Source organism: Capra hircus, chromosome 11 (genome assembly GCF_001704415.2).
Source record: "Capra hircus breed San Clemente chromosome 11, ASM170441v1, whole genome shotgun sequence".
NCBI classification, from domain to species: Eukaryota; Metazoa; Chordata; class Mammalia; order Artiodactyla; family Bovidae; genus Capra; species Capra hircus.
In genome coordinates, this window is record NC_030818.1 from 9,095,694 (window position 1) to 9,110,223 (window position 14,530).

The 14,530-nt window shown below is 50.2% G+C and overlaps 1 protein-coding gene across 1 annotated transcript in view; it reads right to left on the bottom strand.

Moving 5' to 3' along the window:
• The window catches only part of TGFBRAP1 (transforming growth factor beta receptor associated protein 1), a 31,382-nt gene that overhangs the window by 7,441 nt on the left and 9,411 nt on the right, over positions 1–14,530 (bottom strand). Inside the window, exons 3-8 of the mRNA XM_018054970.1 lie at positions 13,629–13,823; positions 11,149–11,303; positions 5,627–5,709; positions 4,321–4,662; positions 2,410–2,467; positions 631–774 (exon numbers count right to left, since the gene is read on the bottom strand). Of these exons, the coding sequence (XP_017910459.1) occupies positions 631–774; positions 2,410–2,467; positions 4,321–4,662; positions 5,627–5,709; positions 11,149–11,303; positions 13,629–13,823 (977 nt within the window). The remainder of the gene's footprint in view (positions 1–630; positions 775–2,409; positions 2,468–4,320; positions 4,663–5,626; positions 5,710–11,148; positions 11,304–13,628; positions 13,824–14,530) is intronic.

Below are 14,530 nucleotides of genomic sequence, written 5' to 3' on the forward strand. Positions count from 1 at the left end.
TAAGTGAAGACTGCGAAAATGGTTCACGTTAAAAAAAAAAACTTAAATAAATAAAAGGATTGGAAACTAAGGAACCAAACATTTATAGGTAGCAGGTTTCCACAATCTGTGAAACAACAGCTTTGTTACACTGAGATTAAGCAAAAGAAGGACGGTCACTTGCTGGATGGTAAGTGAAAGAAGATGTAACCAGCTGAAGATTCAGTCAACTTGGTTCTCTAGACGCCCAGACAAACTGTGTGCATGACCCAGGAGGGACCCCAGCATCTCCAGGCTGCCTCCCGACAGTCAACCGGAGCTCACAGTACAACACTATCTTCCAAGAAATGCTATAGGGGTGGTGGGGGTCAGGGGGAGCGTGTCCCTGGACTTACTCATGCACGCTCTGTCTCTCACACACACACACACTCCATAACCCCAAAACACAGCATAGCTCTGATAAGCGCGCGCGCACACACACACACACTCCACAACCCCAAAACACAGCATACACAGCTCTGATAAGCATGGACTCCGAGTTCTATGAGCCAGGACCCAAGTCTCAGTTCCACCATGTGACCAACCTGGAAACACTTCCCCAGCCCATCTGAACACACCGCCCGCCTGCAAAGGCACTGCTGAAGCACGAACCTCCTGACTTCTCTGCAGGACCCAGTCGGCATGCCGCCACACGAGGTCGGGGTCAGTGCTGTAGGTAAGGAAGTCCACGATGTACTCGTACAGGTCTGAGCGCGTGGAGTCCTGAACGTCCCCGTTCACGATGCTCACCCAGAGCTGGAGAGGGGGAGCCAGGACGGGTGGGATGGAAGGGCACAGACAGCTTAGAACTAGCTTAGAGAGGATGTGCATGTGCTTACTTGGCCTTGTAATATTTCAGAGTGGTAACACAAACTTTAAAGGCTTAAGCCCATTTAATTTTTTCTAACAGATGAAAAAAATATAGAGGACACGGCCTAAGAAATCAAGAACACAAAGCATCAAGTTCTCTTTCTTTCCTTCTTAATGAGATCTCAGTAATACAAGTAGTAAATATAAACTATGGGGAGACGTGGATGCATTATAAAATGCATCTTTTCCTGAAATAAAATAATCATTGACAATGTCTGGACAGAGAAGAAATTCACTTGCATCCATCAGCTAGGTGTTTCCACCTTCTCCATCACAGGAATTCCTGATTTTGAAGACCCTTTTGGGCTGCCATACTCAGATGTGCTTTCCAACACTTCTCCCATGGGCACAGGGCTCAGGGTAGATTCTCATAAAAAAGGCCTTTGCTATTTCACTCAGACACTTCCCTGCCGTGAAGATGGAATCTTACTTTGAGACTCAGAATGAGCTGGCATCACGAGGGGTAGAAGAGATGGCTGCTGCCTGGGAGCCTGTCTTGCATCATCCCTGTGCCGCAGACCTCACCCACCTGTCCACACTGACCTTTGAAACACACCCCAGCAAGAAGCCCAAGAAACAGGTGGGCAGTGTAAACGCTGCAATTCTGATACCAGTGTACAAACGTTTTCTATATTACTAATTTCTTCAGTGCTGAATTCCCCAAACCCAACTACTCACACAATCATTGAAACGTGTCATTAAAAAAATTCTGCCATAGATGGAGATTTATTCCTAATTACTTCAGTTTTGTAAATTTCTCTCTATGCAGCTCTGCTAATGTTATTAATACATTTAAAGCAAGCTATAATTCTTAGAACTTGGTATTTAAAAAAAAATGCTATCTTAGACTCCCAAATCTGCTCTTAGCCATGGGGGTACATGTTGATGGGAACTTTTTTTTTTTTAACCTATTCCACAATCATGTTGTCATGGTAGTTTCTCAAAGCAACCAGGTATGTTTGGTGAGTTTGTGAGCACTGCTGTGTTCCCAGCCGCTCGCAAAAGACATAAGAGACAGGGTGAGACATTTCAGCACAGAACCCCTGCCAAAGCCCGAAGCGCTGGCTCAGACCCCAGCTCCCCCCCGACCAGTGGTGTCCCACGGGCAAGTGACTGGCCTTAATCAGCTTTAGTTTTGTCACAGATGATAGATAACTCAGCTGCCTGCAAAACTTGCCGTCATTAATGGTAGAAATTACAAACTACTACTCACAGTCTTAATTTCTGATAAGCCAATGATGTCACAGGCCTCGTGGCTCAGTATGAAATCCTATTTTTCTCACATTTAAAAAAAACTCAATCTTGACAATGTTCTTTAGAGAGATGGAAAGGCAAAGAAAAGAAAATCCTTGGCTGGTGTTTCTCAGGGAATTCACTTTCTAAAATGGTGTCACTTTTATTCTGTAAAAAGGTCTATGATCAGGCAAGAGTGGTCTCTATCAAGCTGTGATTTTTTTTTTTTTCAAGTAACTTGGAGTTACACGTGGTTTTACAACAATACCTAGAAGCCTCTGAACTCACCTGAACCGCAGCAGCATCTTGGTGGTTGTAATGATAGAGCAGGCCCAGAGCAAAGTACCTGCAAGAAAACACAGGGTCAGGGCACCCTCTCCTGACCACAAATTGCTGACGCCTACAGTGATGCCCCAGCCCTCTCCCCAGCCCCGCATGTTCTATTCAACTCAGATCAGCAACACATTTCAAGCAGCAAAAAGACCCCCATCTCTGTTTATTTACTTATCATATGAAAATGTATTCCCTATCAACTTCCAAAAAGGACCATATTCAAATCTAAGATAAGCTGAAAAGTAAAACTACAATTATATGATGGAAACTCGCACTGGGCATTGCTTTACAGTTTTCTTCCCATACTAGTATCATTTCCCATCTCTTGAGGTCGCCATTAAAATCATCACGGGGAACTAAGACTGTCTTTGGAAGGGAGGCTGTGTGATTCTGGAAGGGAGGATTCTGAATAGCAAGGAAGGCCAACAGCATGCAGGCATGGCAGAGAACAGGTCAGGGAGGGTCAGGGGGGCAGGGGCAGGGGGCACCCAGAGCCCTGGGCCCTGAGTTTCAATCCAGGCTTCATCACTCATGGACTGTATGACCTTGAGCAAGCAGCTCACCCTCTGTGGCCCTTGTGTTCTCATTTCTAAGTGGACAGGGTCAGTGACAACACGGAACTGCCTGGAGTGTGAGCTGTTCCCACCTCCCCAGCTCTTAGGGGTATCCCCTCCTGGTCCCCCTCCTCTCCCTGCAAGCTGCCCCAGGGACTGTCAGACTTCTCCCCTCAAAGAATGAAGGCATTACACTATCTGCGGGAACCCTTCTCTTCTCTAGGAAGCTTTAGAGAGTTACACTGGCTCGCCAGGCCCTCCCATCCCAAGTCGCAGCGGCGCTGCCTCCAGAGGGCAGGGCATTGTCTGGTTCCTTCATAAATCACTCCGCTGCACAGTGCATTCTGGAAACTTGGGAAAATGGCTGAAGAAGACACTGCCTGTGTGGAGACCTGTCACCAGCCTGTGATGTCCCACATCTGAACGGGGTTTGGGCTGTGGGCTCCTGTCCCCGCAGGATTTGACCAGCACCTCAGCCACGTCACATGCTTAACAAAGGTCATGGACAGAGAATCTTACAGGGAGCACCCAAAACCCTCATTTTTAAAGAAACCCCCAGCCCAGGCCTGGAAGGCTTAGACCCCTGCCCCCAGGATGAAGCTGGTCTGGTCGGGTCATCACTACAGACAGGCCCCCATGGTACCCAGCAGTCAGTCGGCAAGGGGATGGGTGCCGACCAGCTCATGCCTGTAATGAAGGCAGAGTTTGATCCCTTTTGTCCACAGGATCAGGAAGCCCGCCTTTCTATCTAACCTTATCCAGGTGTCCGCCTTTCTATTCAATCTGGTCATCGGTGGCTGAAGTGAGCTATCATTTTATCAACACACATGTGGCAGCTAGCACAGGCCAATCCCATCGAGAAGGAACATGGAGAAGACGGGACGATGCGCTGACTCACAAGGCCCATGACTGCACGTTCTGTCATTAAGGAGTTAGTATGGAGGGGCTTTCCTGGTGGCTCAGACGGTGAAGGATCTGCCTGCAGTGCAGGAGACCCTGGTTCCATCCCTGGGTCAGGAAGATCCCCTGGAGAAGGGAATGGCAACCCACTCCAGTATTCTTGCCTGGGAAATCCCATGGATAGAGGAGCCTGGTGGGCTGCAGTCCATGGGGTCGCCAAGGGTTGGACCCATCTGAGTGACTGACATGAGAACTGAGTGATCTCTGAGACCACTTTGGCTGGTCTGCAGACCGTGATGGGGCTGATGAACCCAAGGGTGACAGGTGGTCCCTGGAGGAAGGTAGGGGGCGGGGCTGGGCTGGGCGGGGAGCCCTCGGGGAGCGTCTGGGGTGGGGATGGAAAGACACTCACTTTTTGTGCTTCTCCAGCCAGGCGGCGCTGTCGGGCAGCAGACAACAGTTCTCGGTGACCAGCAGGTCCAGCAGGCTGTCGTGGTCGGCCTCGGCGTACAGCTTGAGCAGGGCCGTGTCGATGTCCTCCTTGTAGCCGTTGGCCACCTCCGTGCTGCGGACTTCGTTCAGGTAACTCATGAGGAAGCGCTTGCATTTGGCCACCTTGTCCTGGTCACCCTGTGTCAGCTGGTTGAGGTCTGCGAACTCGTGCAGGGGCGGGTGGGAGCGGGTGAACGAGGAGGACGTGGGCAGCAGGAGCGGGTACAGGGAGATGAGCTCCCGCACATCGAGCTGGCCGCTCCTGCAATCACAGGGGCGGAGTTTGTGAAGCAGAGAGAGAGAAGGGTGCAAGCCAACCGGGAGTGGACCTCACCACTGCCCGCAGAGCCCAGCACCATGCTCCGCCAACCTCGGGGCCCACGATGGAACAGGGGGCTCGGCCGCCGAGGACATCACACCCCCGGGCTGAGGGGGGCCGTGGTCCCTGCAAGCCCGGGCAGGAAGGAGCGGCAGTGGCACTGCAGCTCTGGTCAAAGGCGGGCTCAGAGGCTCTGTGCGCGCCTCCTCCTTCACGCCTTGGAAGTGCACAAAGTCTGTCCTACTTGGACGTTTAGAAACTTACTCCACAGACCACGCCTTCGTGGGACATTTAAGGGCTCTCATAGCAGGTGCAATTTGATCTTCTGCATGAGTGCTGAGCAAACATAAACAGCTGCTGACTCCAGAGCACACACCTGACCACCCCCTCTTGCTCCCCCCAACCAGAAGAAGGGCTGCTGGGGATGGGGTGCTGGGCCATGAAGGGAGTGGGGGTGGTGGGAGGGCCCCCATGTGCAGGATTCATGAAATACAGAAGGGACCACGGCTTCCTAAGACACTGAGTCAGGAGCACACGGTTCACAGTGTCTCTAGAACAAGAACAGTTCTCATAACCCCACCTGCTCTCTCTCTAGACTCACAGCCTTTAGTTAAAATCTCTGGAGCAAAGGGAAACCAAGCCCTCAGGGAATCCACAGGTCATCACATGTGCTCTTTAGAACTGCTGTCTCCTCTCTCCGAGGACCACTCTGTACGCCTCTCATCAGCCTCACCCTCAAGACACACGACAGTGACCCCTGGACTAAGCGGGGTGGGGGCCTCCCCACTCCTCCCAGAGCACTGCAGCTACACGACTCTCCCGTCACAGCATCCCAGTGAGGACGGGGTCCAACAGCAGACCCGACCGCAGGGACACAGGAGGGCCCATTGCTGACACCTCAAGTTACCTGAAGAGTTCTTTAGCTTCCAGGAACTGGAGCTGTGCAAACTGTATGAAGCCCGCCTGCAGCAGGATCCGCCGGTACATGACCTGCAGGGGACACAGGCGTCGTCGCTCAGACCAGCTGGAGTCACTCACCAAGGGAGGGAAACTGAGGTCCTGGTCACAACCCAGACTACACGTTAATTATTACCGGGAATCCTGAAGTTATATGGTAAGGAAGAAACAAGGTTTATACGAAACTATTCTCAACATGTTAGCACACACGCATATATGTCAATCTACCCCTTGTTCCCGAGATCAAGCTGTTCTCTAATTAATCATTGCTCCTTCTTCTTCATGATTTCCCATCCATCCTGGCCTGAATCACAGAGTCACTAACATACTTTGGGCTCCCCTGTGGCTCTGTGGTAAAGCGTCCACCTGCAGACTAGGAGACACAGGCTCGATCCCTGAGCCAGGAGGATCCTCTGGAGAAGGGAATGGCAACCCACTCTTAGTATTCTTGCTAGAGAATCCCATGGTCAGAGCAGTCTGGTGGGCTACAGTCCATGGGGTCACAAAGAGTCGGACCCGACTGAGTGACAAACACTTTCACGTTTTCCCACTGGTCCATATTCCTCCTCCCACCCTCCCTGGCTTTCTTGATCGCTGCTACCTCGAGTGCTCAGACGGATGTCAACAAGGCCAGTGTTCCCGGCAGCCTAGACGCCGCCCACCCCTCTTCACTCTTGTGGAACTCTCTTCACAGTGGCATTTCTGAGCATCCCTCAGAGCATGGGGTCCATCTCATTTAACCACAGATCAATAAGCAGGCTTTCCTGCTGAAGCCGGGGAGATGCTGAGCCTTCCGTCCCCTCCGCCACTGGTGACGCACAGCCACGACCACACGTCACAGTCTGAGGATTCCTGCAGTACAAGCGCCGCTTATCTTTGTCTCATCTGGTCCTACCTAGACTTCCTGGACCGTGGAGCCCCTCGTTCTGGAAACTTCCAGAAATAGCAGCACACTCAGGGGAGATGCCCTGTGGTGAACGGATACATGTATATGTATGGCTGAGTCCCTTCCTCCTTCACCTGAAACTATCACACTGTTGTTCGTTGGCTATTCTCCAGTACGAGATCAAAAATTCAAAAGAAAAAAAAAAAAATAAGATGCCCTGTGGTATCTTCAGCTCCATCGCGACCCTGTCACTACCCAGCTGATCAGCTGTGAGCTCTGTCCACCTCTGTCTGAAAGGCTCTGTGGAGCTGCCTCTTCTGTGTCCTCCTTGGCTCCAGCGCCTCAGCTCACGCCTGCACCGCCTCACAACTGAAGACTCCAGTCACGTGTAGATCCTTCCCCTTTCCAGAACACCCTGCTGCTCAAGAAGCTATCAATTCCTTGAAGCCACTCCATTACTCATCTTGGCAGCCTCGCACCCTGGCATGGTACCTGCTGTTTTGTAATTACCTCCTGACCTGATCAGCTTTTATGAAACTCCACTTTGAGGACCCCTCTGGTGGTCCAGTGGTTAAGAAGCCGCCTTGCCATGCAGGGGACTTGGCTGGGATCCCTGGTTAGGGAGCTAAGACCCCACATGCTGTGAAGCAGCTGAGCCCGTGTGCCACAGCTACTGAGCTCGAGCTCAGAAGCCAGGGAACCACAGCTACTGAAGCCCGCACGCCTGGAGCCAGTGCTCCACAGTGAGAAGCCGCTGCAATGAGAAGCCTGCACACCCCAGCTAAAGGGCATCCCCCGCTTGGCGGACTAGAGAGAGCCCATGCGCAGCAACAGAGACCCAGCACGACCAAAAATAAACAAGTACAGCAACCTTTATAAAACGAAAGCCTAATGAAATGAAGGGACCTAAGTATCTACAAGAAAGAGGAGGGGGCAGACCAGCTCAGAGAACTGGGCCCCGTGACTCTGAAACAGAGAAATCTTTCGGTGCAGCCCTAACAGGATTTCCCTCCAGGATAAGAAGGATGCAGACATTTACAGGACAACTGGGGACACTCAGGCAGATGGGACGCCTCAACCTAGGAAGGAATCAGTGTTTATTTCGGAGATGTATGTGACACTTACATTTCAAAAGGGAGCTTTCTTGTCTTTTGAAGATACATAGAGATATAGTTTTAGATGAAATAGGAAAAAAAAAAAAAAGAACAGGTATCAAAGCTCAAGCTTAAATATGACACTATCCATACTATATGACACACATCAAGCAAGCTTTCTGTAAGAAACACACCTATGTCTGTAAATATCCCCTCACTGCCTCTTTCTTTACAGCATCCCAAACCTTAATATAATTAAAGGTTGGCTTCTTAAAGATCTAAGCCTTCTCACCTTTTGGATCTCTGGAAGGAATATTCCTTTAATCCGAGTCCCACAGTTAAACTTCTCCATAAATCCCTCCCTAGTTCAGAACTCAGTGAAGCAAAACCAACACTCGCTTTAATGGAGAGAAAGGCGAACTGTGAAAAGCCAGTCCCTTTGACTTCTGGTCTCTTTCCCGCCCCACTTTCTGGTTTTCCTGAGCCCAGGGTCTAGCATTTGGTTGCAAGCCTCCTAAAGTTAAAATAACTAACATCCCTAATCCTTCTAAGAGTCACAGTCAATCCTTAAAAACACATTAATATGAATGAGACGTTATCTCTGAACTTTTCTGTCAATACTGTCTTCTCCTCCTCTCCTGGTTCTATTTTAAACCAAAACTCTTCTGCTCCCCGATCCACAGAGCCTAGCTGTTTGAAGACCAGCTCAAAGCTCTGAATCAACCATCACTCATTCCTCGTTGTTCAGCCCCAGACGCGAGCAGAGGCTGAGGGAAATGGAGGCGAGTGTCTGCCCAGGACTGGGGGAGGAGTGAGCTGGAGCTGGGGAGTAAACGGCTGTGTGTTATAGGTTAACAGGGATAACTGCGGGAGCTCAGAGGAGTCAGTGCTGCCTGGAGGATGGGGCAGATTCAGAGAAGAGACATACATAAGCACAGTATAGAAACCATATTTTAGGGGACTTCCCCGGTGGTCCAGTGGTTAAGACTTCACCTTCCAAGGCAAGGGGTGTGGGTTTGATCCCTGGTTGGGGAACTAAGAGCCCACAAGCTTTGCAGCCAAAAAACCAAAACAAAAATCAGAAACAATACCGTAACAAATTCAACAAAGATTTTTAAAATGGCCCACATAAAAAAATCTAAAAAACAGAAAACCCTGTATTTGGTGGATGATGGATGTTTTCTCCACTGACAGAAAATAGCACAAATAACAAGGGAAGGAAGCAGTGGCGCAGGGGCAGGAGGCCCGCCCAGACTCCCCAGGGATGCCCAGAGGCAGCTGTCTTCCCCAGGACCCCCCTGTCTTTGGTCGGTGACGCTGGTTATTTCTGACCTGCTCTCAGGCTGCTTCTGGAGTGCCTGCCCAGTACACAGGTGGCAGGTGGCTCAGGCCAGGTCACTGGGGGACAGAGACGGTGGGAGAGGCTGGGGACGTGGGCAGGCTCCGGCCACCAAGGCCACTTGTTGTGGACCTGACTCTGGCCAGGAGGTGCCCGCTGTAGGACCTACAGCAAGGGGTGTGGACATGTCAGAAAGCTCCTTCGGCAGTGGCGTGGAGGATGGGCTGCAGACATGCAGGAAGGGGCTGTGAACACAATTCCAGCAAAAAGGGAGGAGGGTTCCCAGTGGTCACGCAGGCACGAGAACCAGGGCCAAGTTCAAGGTCACTGAGGCTGTATATCCTGGGCCCAAATAGGAGTCTAAAACAATGGGGTTGGTGGGGGGCAAGACAGGAGTGTCCTAGATGGTGAGATCCCAATAGGGACATCACACAGGAGGGCAGGATAAGGGCTAACACTAGCCAGTGCCCACTGTTCGGCTGCTCGCGGGAAAACAAGAAGGGAGGCAAAAATTCGAGAACATGGGAAGCCTCTTTAAGAAAAAGCGTCTTTAAAACACATTTGAGGTGTGTCCCTGGGTGTGTCCAAGAGGGAATCCCCAATATGTGCCCATCCCCGAGGCCACTGCCGGGGGGGAGGAGCTGAGAGCAGAGGCCGCCAGAGCCCCACTGGCCTTCCCACCAGGATGCCATGCACAAGGAAACAACGCGATACTCTAGGCAGAAACAGGTGCTCTCAGCTCGGAAACATGCCCTGAACCGACAGCTTCCTTCTCTGTGCTTTGCTGCCCCCTGCTGAAAGTTCACAGATCATCTCACTTGAAAAACGAGGAATCGGGCTGGGGTGAGGGGAGGACTGGGGGGTTGGGATTAGCAGGTGCCAGCATACAGGGCAGACACACAAGGCCCTACTCCGTAGCACAGGGTGCATGTGTGCTAAAGCACTCGGTCACGTCCAAGTCTTCGCGACCCCATGGACTGTGGCCCACCAGGCTCCTCTCTCTGTCCGTGGGATTCTCTAGGCAAGAATATTGGAGTGGGTTGCCATTTCCTTCTCCAGGGGATCTTCCAGACCCAGGGATCGAACCCACACCTCTTATGTCTTCTACACGGACAGGCAGGTTCTTTACCACTAGCGCAACCTGGGAACTATAGTCAACATCCTGCAATAACAACAACGGAAAAGAATATGAATAAGAATGTATATATATTTATAACGGAGTCACTCTGTTGTACGACAGTAATTAAGACAGCACTGTAAATCAATTATACTTCAAAAAAAATTTTCAAAGTAAGGAATAAAGGTGAAAAGTTTATCAATATTTATCCTGTGACCATAAATGACAGGTCCTGACTTTTTCCACCTTTAGTCTACCTTCTGCAGCAAAAAGCCACGGAGGCCAGAAAGCAGAGCTTCATCCCACAAACCATACCGTCCTGAAAATCTGGCCAGCAGGTAACAAGAGGGGGATCACTCTGACCTCATGAGAATCTTTCATGAGTGACTTATATGTTTGTAAGAAGCGTGAATGCACCAATATTACACTTTATCATTCTCAAATACATAGAGTGACCTGAACTCACCTTGCAACCAATCAAGAAGCAGATTTTAGAAAACCTGATTTCATCAGATGTGAGAATAATTCATGATTGTTTCATCAACCATATTGATCATACCAACAATATTAAAGCTAGCATTTCTTAAATGCATTCTAAGGAAATTAATTAGATGGATTCTGGCAATATTAGACAATTTATGAGTATGGTTCACAAAGCTTTTCCTACAGATAACAAAACTTAAAAAATTCAACCCCATCCCAACAAATACAAATTCTACACTGGGAAACAAATTACACTGAGGATCTTTTGGTTTGTAATCACAGTATCCTCAGTCTACTCTGGAAGAACATGATTGGAAATACAATGTGGTGTATTAAGCATGGGAATCATGTCAGAGGCTCAAATCCCGGCTTGGCCTCTGCTGGCATCGTGACCCCCTCCTGCAGCCTGCATCCTTATCTGTACGACGTGGATGCACAGAGAAACTTGAATGACAGACACGAAGTGGTCTGCAGGGCCCAGCGCCCTTACATCCTAACATTTCCTAATCGGCAGCTTGGAGGCAGGCTTCCTTATGGCTAGCTGACTACAAACCTGAAATTTTTCTTTTGGGATGTTCCTCCGAGCGCCTTTGGCTAGAACCAGAGCCTCCTCCACTCGGCGGCTGGCTAACAGGTCCTGTATTTGTTTTTCCAGAGGTAGCGGAACCAAGATGTAAACACCTTTACTCGTGGCAACGATCACTCTTCCTGGGAAGAAATGGAACAGTGTTGGAGAGGAAACGGACATTGTGCTGGCAAGAAAACACCTGCTTTCACCCCACACAGGAGAGCGAGCTGACGTCTGAACAAGGTCATCACAGTTCTCCCAACACAGAATTGCCAGGGCAACCAGAAATTAATGCTTCTCTTATCTTCTTTCGATCATAAGAAAAAGGCAAACTCTTAACACTACATTTCTGAAGTATAAGACATAAAGATGCTTTGCCCTTTTTTATTCTATGATGTTGATAAATTTAAAGTCAGTTGAATAGATCCATATGAGTCTGTAGAGCTCCACCACAGAAAATGAGCAGTAAGAATTATGCTACTCCTCATATAAAGCTGGAACTTCCCTAGTGGCTCAGATGGAAAAGAATCTGCGTGCAAAGCGGGAGACCTGGGTTTGATCCCTCGGTCTGGAAGATCCCCTGGAGGAGGTCATGGCAACCCATGCCAGTGCTCTGGCAAATGCCATGGATAGAGGAGCCTGGTGGGGTAGAGTCCATGGGTCACAAAAGTGTTGGACATGACTGAGCAACTAACACTTTCACTTTTTCAAATAAAGCTGGTCAAAATTCTTTTCTCTCCAGGTTAGTCAGTTTATAAGAAACTAAGATTACAAGGTGACATTCTGAACCATAAGCTAACATCTCACACTTGCCCACTATGGTCAAGATCACCGAGTCCCAGGGTTACCTTCTCCATCCCATGAGAGACCCTGACCCTCGGCACCATGAGGTCCCGCACAATCCAAGGGAGAGTCAGACCTGCGCCCAAGAGAACTCCTCCTGCCAAGACTGAGAGCTAGTTCTGCTCTCTCTGGAGGTGCGTTTCAGCGCAGTTAATGCCTGTTCCCAGGAAGCAGTGGAACGGCCTTGTCTTTCTGTCTGAAGGTTGCTCAGGGACTGCCACACCTCCCTGCTCCCTCTGCTCCCCGCTCCTTGGGATCTATCACCTTCAGCCCAGGCCCACCACCTGGTCTCTCCCGCCGGATGCCCCCGCACCTCCCTTCCTGGGCTCCCTGCCTGGCGGTCTTGTCTGCGTCCTCTGTCTCCATGCCAACCAGCATCATCCCCCCACCCTTGCGAGATTCAGCCCCTGCTCGGCGTTGGGTCCTCCTTCCAGGAGGCTTCCCACATTCCCGCCTGGGGTAGTTATGTCACCAGCCTCCCCGTGCCGGTGACCCCTGTGCTGACACACTCATGTGGGATGACAAGCCTCCGCAGGCTGGGTCCCTAACACCCATTACAACAGGAAGGGCAGTGTGGGGAGCCCTGGGGGCAAAGGCAATGACTGGACAGACACACATGAGCTCCTGGCTTCAAGGCAACCTCACAAGGGCTGTCCTTAGGAAGCCGGGAAGTCTGGCCAGGGGCAGGGCTGAGAGCGCTTTTCCAAGGTGTGGAAAGGGCTCTGGGATTATGTGGGAAAATGCCTGCTGCAGGGTTCTGGATTCAGTATCACGATCTCTATACTTCCAGACAGCTCAGCTGAAAGTGAACCAGTACCAAACCCAGGTGAACAGGGGATGGGAAGTCACTCTGATTTCTTTCAACTTTTCAGTACATGTGAAGATGCTCATAATAAAATTGTTGTTCTTGTTCTTTAGTCGCTAAGTCATGTCTGACTGACTCTTCTGAGACCCCATGGACTAGAGCCTACTGGGCTCCTCTGTCTATGGGCTTTCCCAGGCAAGAATACTGGAGTGGGTTGCCATTTCCTTCTCCAGGGGATCTTCCAGACCCAGGGATGGAAGCCACGTATCCTGCTTGGCAGGCGGTTTCTTTACCACTGAGCCACAATAGATCCCTCATGTGGTTCGCTCCCCGGTTGCCCTGATCTGCTGAGGCCTCATCCCCTGCTTGCCCTCCTCACATACTGGGCACCACAGTCATGCTGAATGACCTACAAAGTCCGGGACCTGGGTTTCCCTCCTGTGCAGACTCACATGCGCCTTTCTTTCTGCCTAAAGGTTCCTTCATACCATACGTGCCTGGCTGATTCCAGTTCATCCTCAAAAGTTTGGCTCAAATGCCACCTCTTGCAGGAAGCCCTCCCTGGTATGGTTAGGAAATACTTCCTACTGTTCTCCTAGCTGGCCTTATTTGTTGCTGTCAAGCTCTCAAATGCTGTAGCTATTTTTTAAAATGCCTATTTCCCTTTAATCTCTGTGCCCCTGCAGCTCAGAGACTATCACCATTGCCTACGGAATTTCTGTGCTCGGCAAGAGGCCATGTTCCCAGTGGTTCCTTAATAGCATTTAGTGAAGAAATACCATCACAAAAGACCTAAAGATTCGGTGGAAACGTGTACCTTCAAAATCCTGGAGGATGTGGCCTTCCTTGAAGGGCAGGGTCTGCTTCTGCTGCTGATCCAGCATGCTGTGCACGGTGATGAACTCGTCGTCCAGGGCGACGACGTACGGGAAGCAGACAGCCGCCCCGATCACATTCTCCGACCAGCGAACAGGTGCCCGCTGAGAGATCCCAGCCACAGTGGCAAACATGCCTGGGAAAACAGGAAGCGCCGGGGGGCTTCAGAGAGCTGTGGTTTGTTGCCTGTTTCCTGCAGAGGTGTTTGGATGTGGAATACCTGTCCCCTTCATTACATTTCAGGATGGGAGAGATGATATACCAGGCTGCATGGACAGAAGACCCTTCTATCTGTTCTAATGAAGGGAACCTCTCTCCCAAGGATGTCCACCTTATACCTCCTTCTAATTAAACATAAAATTTAAAGATGCTTGTTCCCTGGAAGAAAAGCTTTAAGCAACTTAGACAGCATATTAAAAAGCAGAAATAACAAAGGTCCGTCTAGTCAAGGCTATAGTTTTTCCAGTGGTCATGTATGGATGTGAGAGTTGGAAAGCTGACCGCCAAAGAATTGATGCTTTTGAACAGTGGTGTTGGAGAAGACTCTTGAGAGTCCCTTGAACTGCAAGGAGATCCAACCAGTCCATTCTAAAGGAAGTCAGTCCTGAATATTCATTTGAAGGACTGATGCTGAAGCAGAAGCTCCAATATTTCGCCCACCTAATGCAAAGAACTGACTCATTTAAAAAGACCCTGATGCTGGGAAAGATTGAAGGCAGGAGGAGAAGGGGACAACAGGGGATGAGATGGTTGGATGGCATCACCAACTCCATGGACATGAGTCTGAGCAAGCTCTAGGAGTTGGTGATGGACAGGGAAGCCTGGTATGCTGCAGTCCATGGG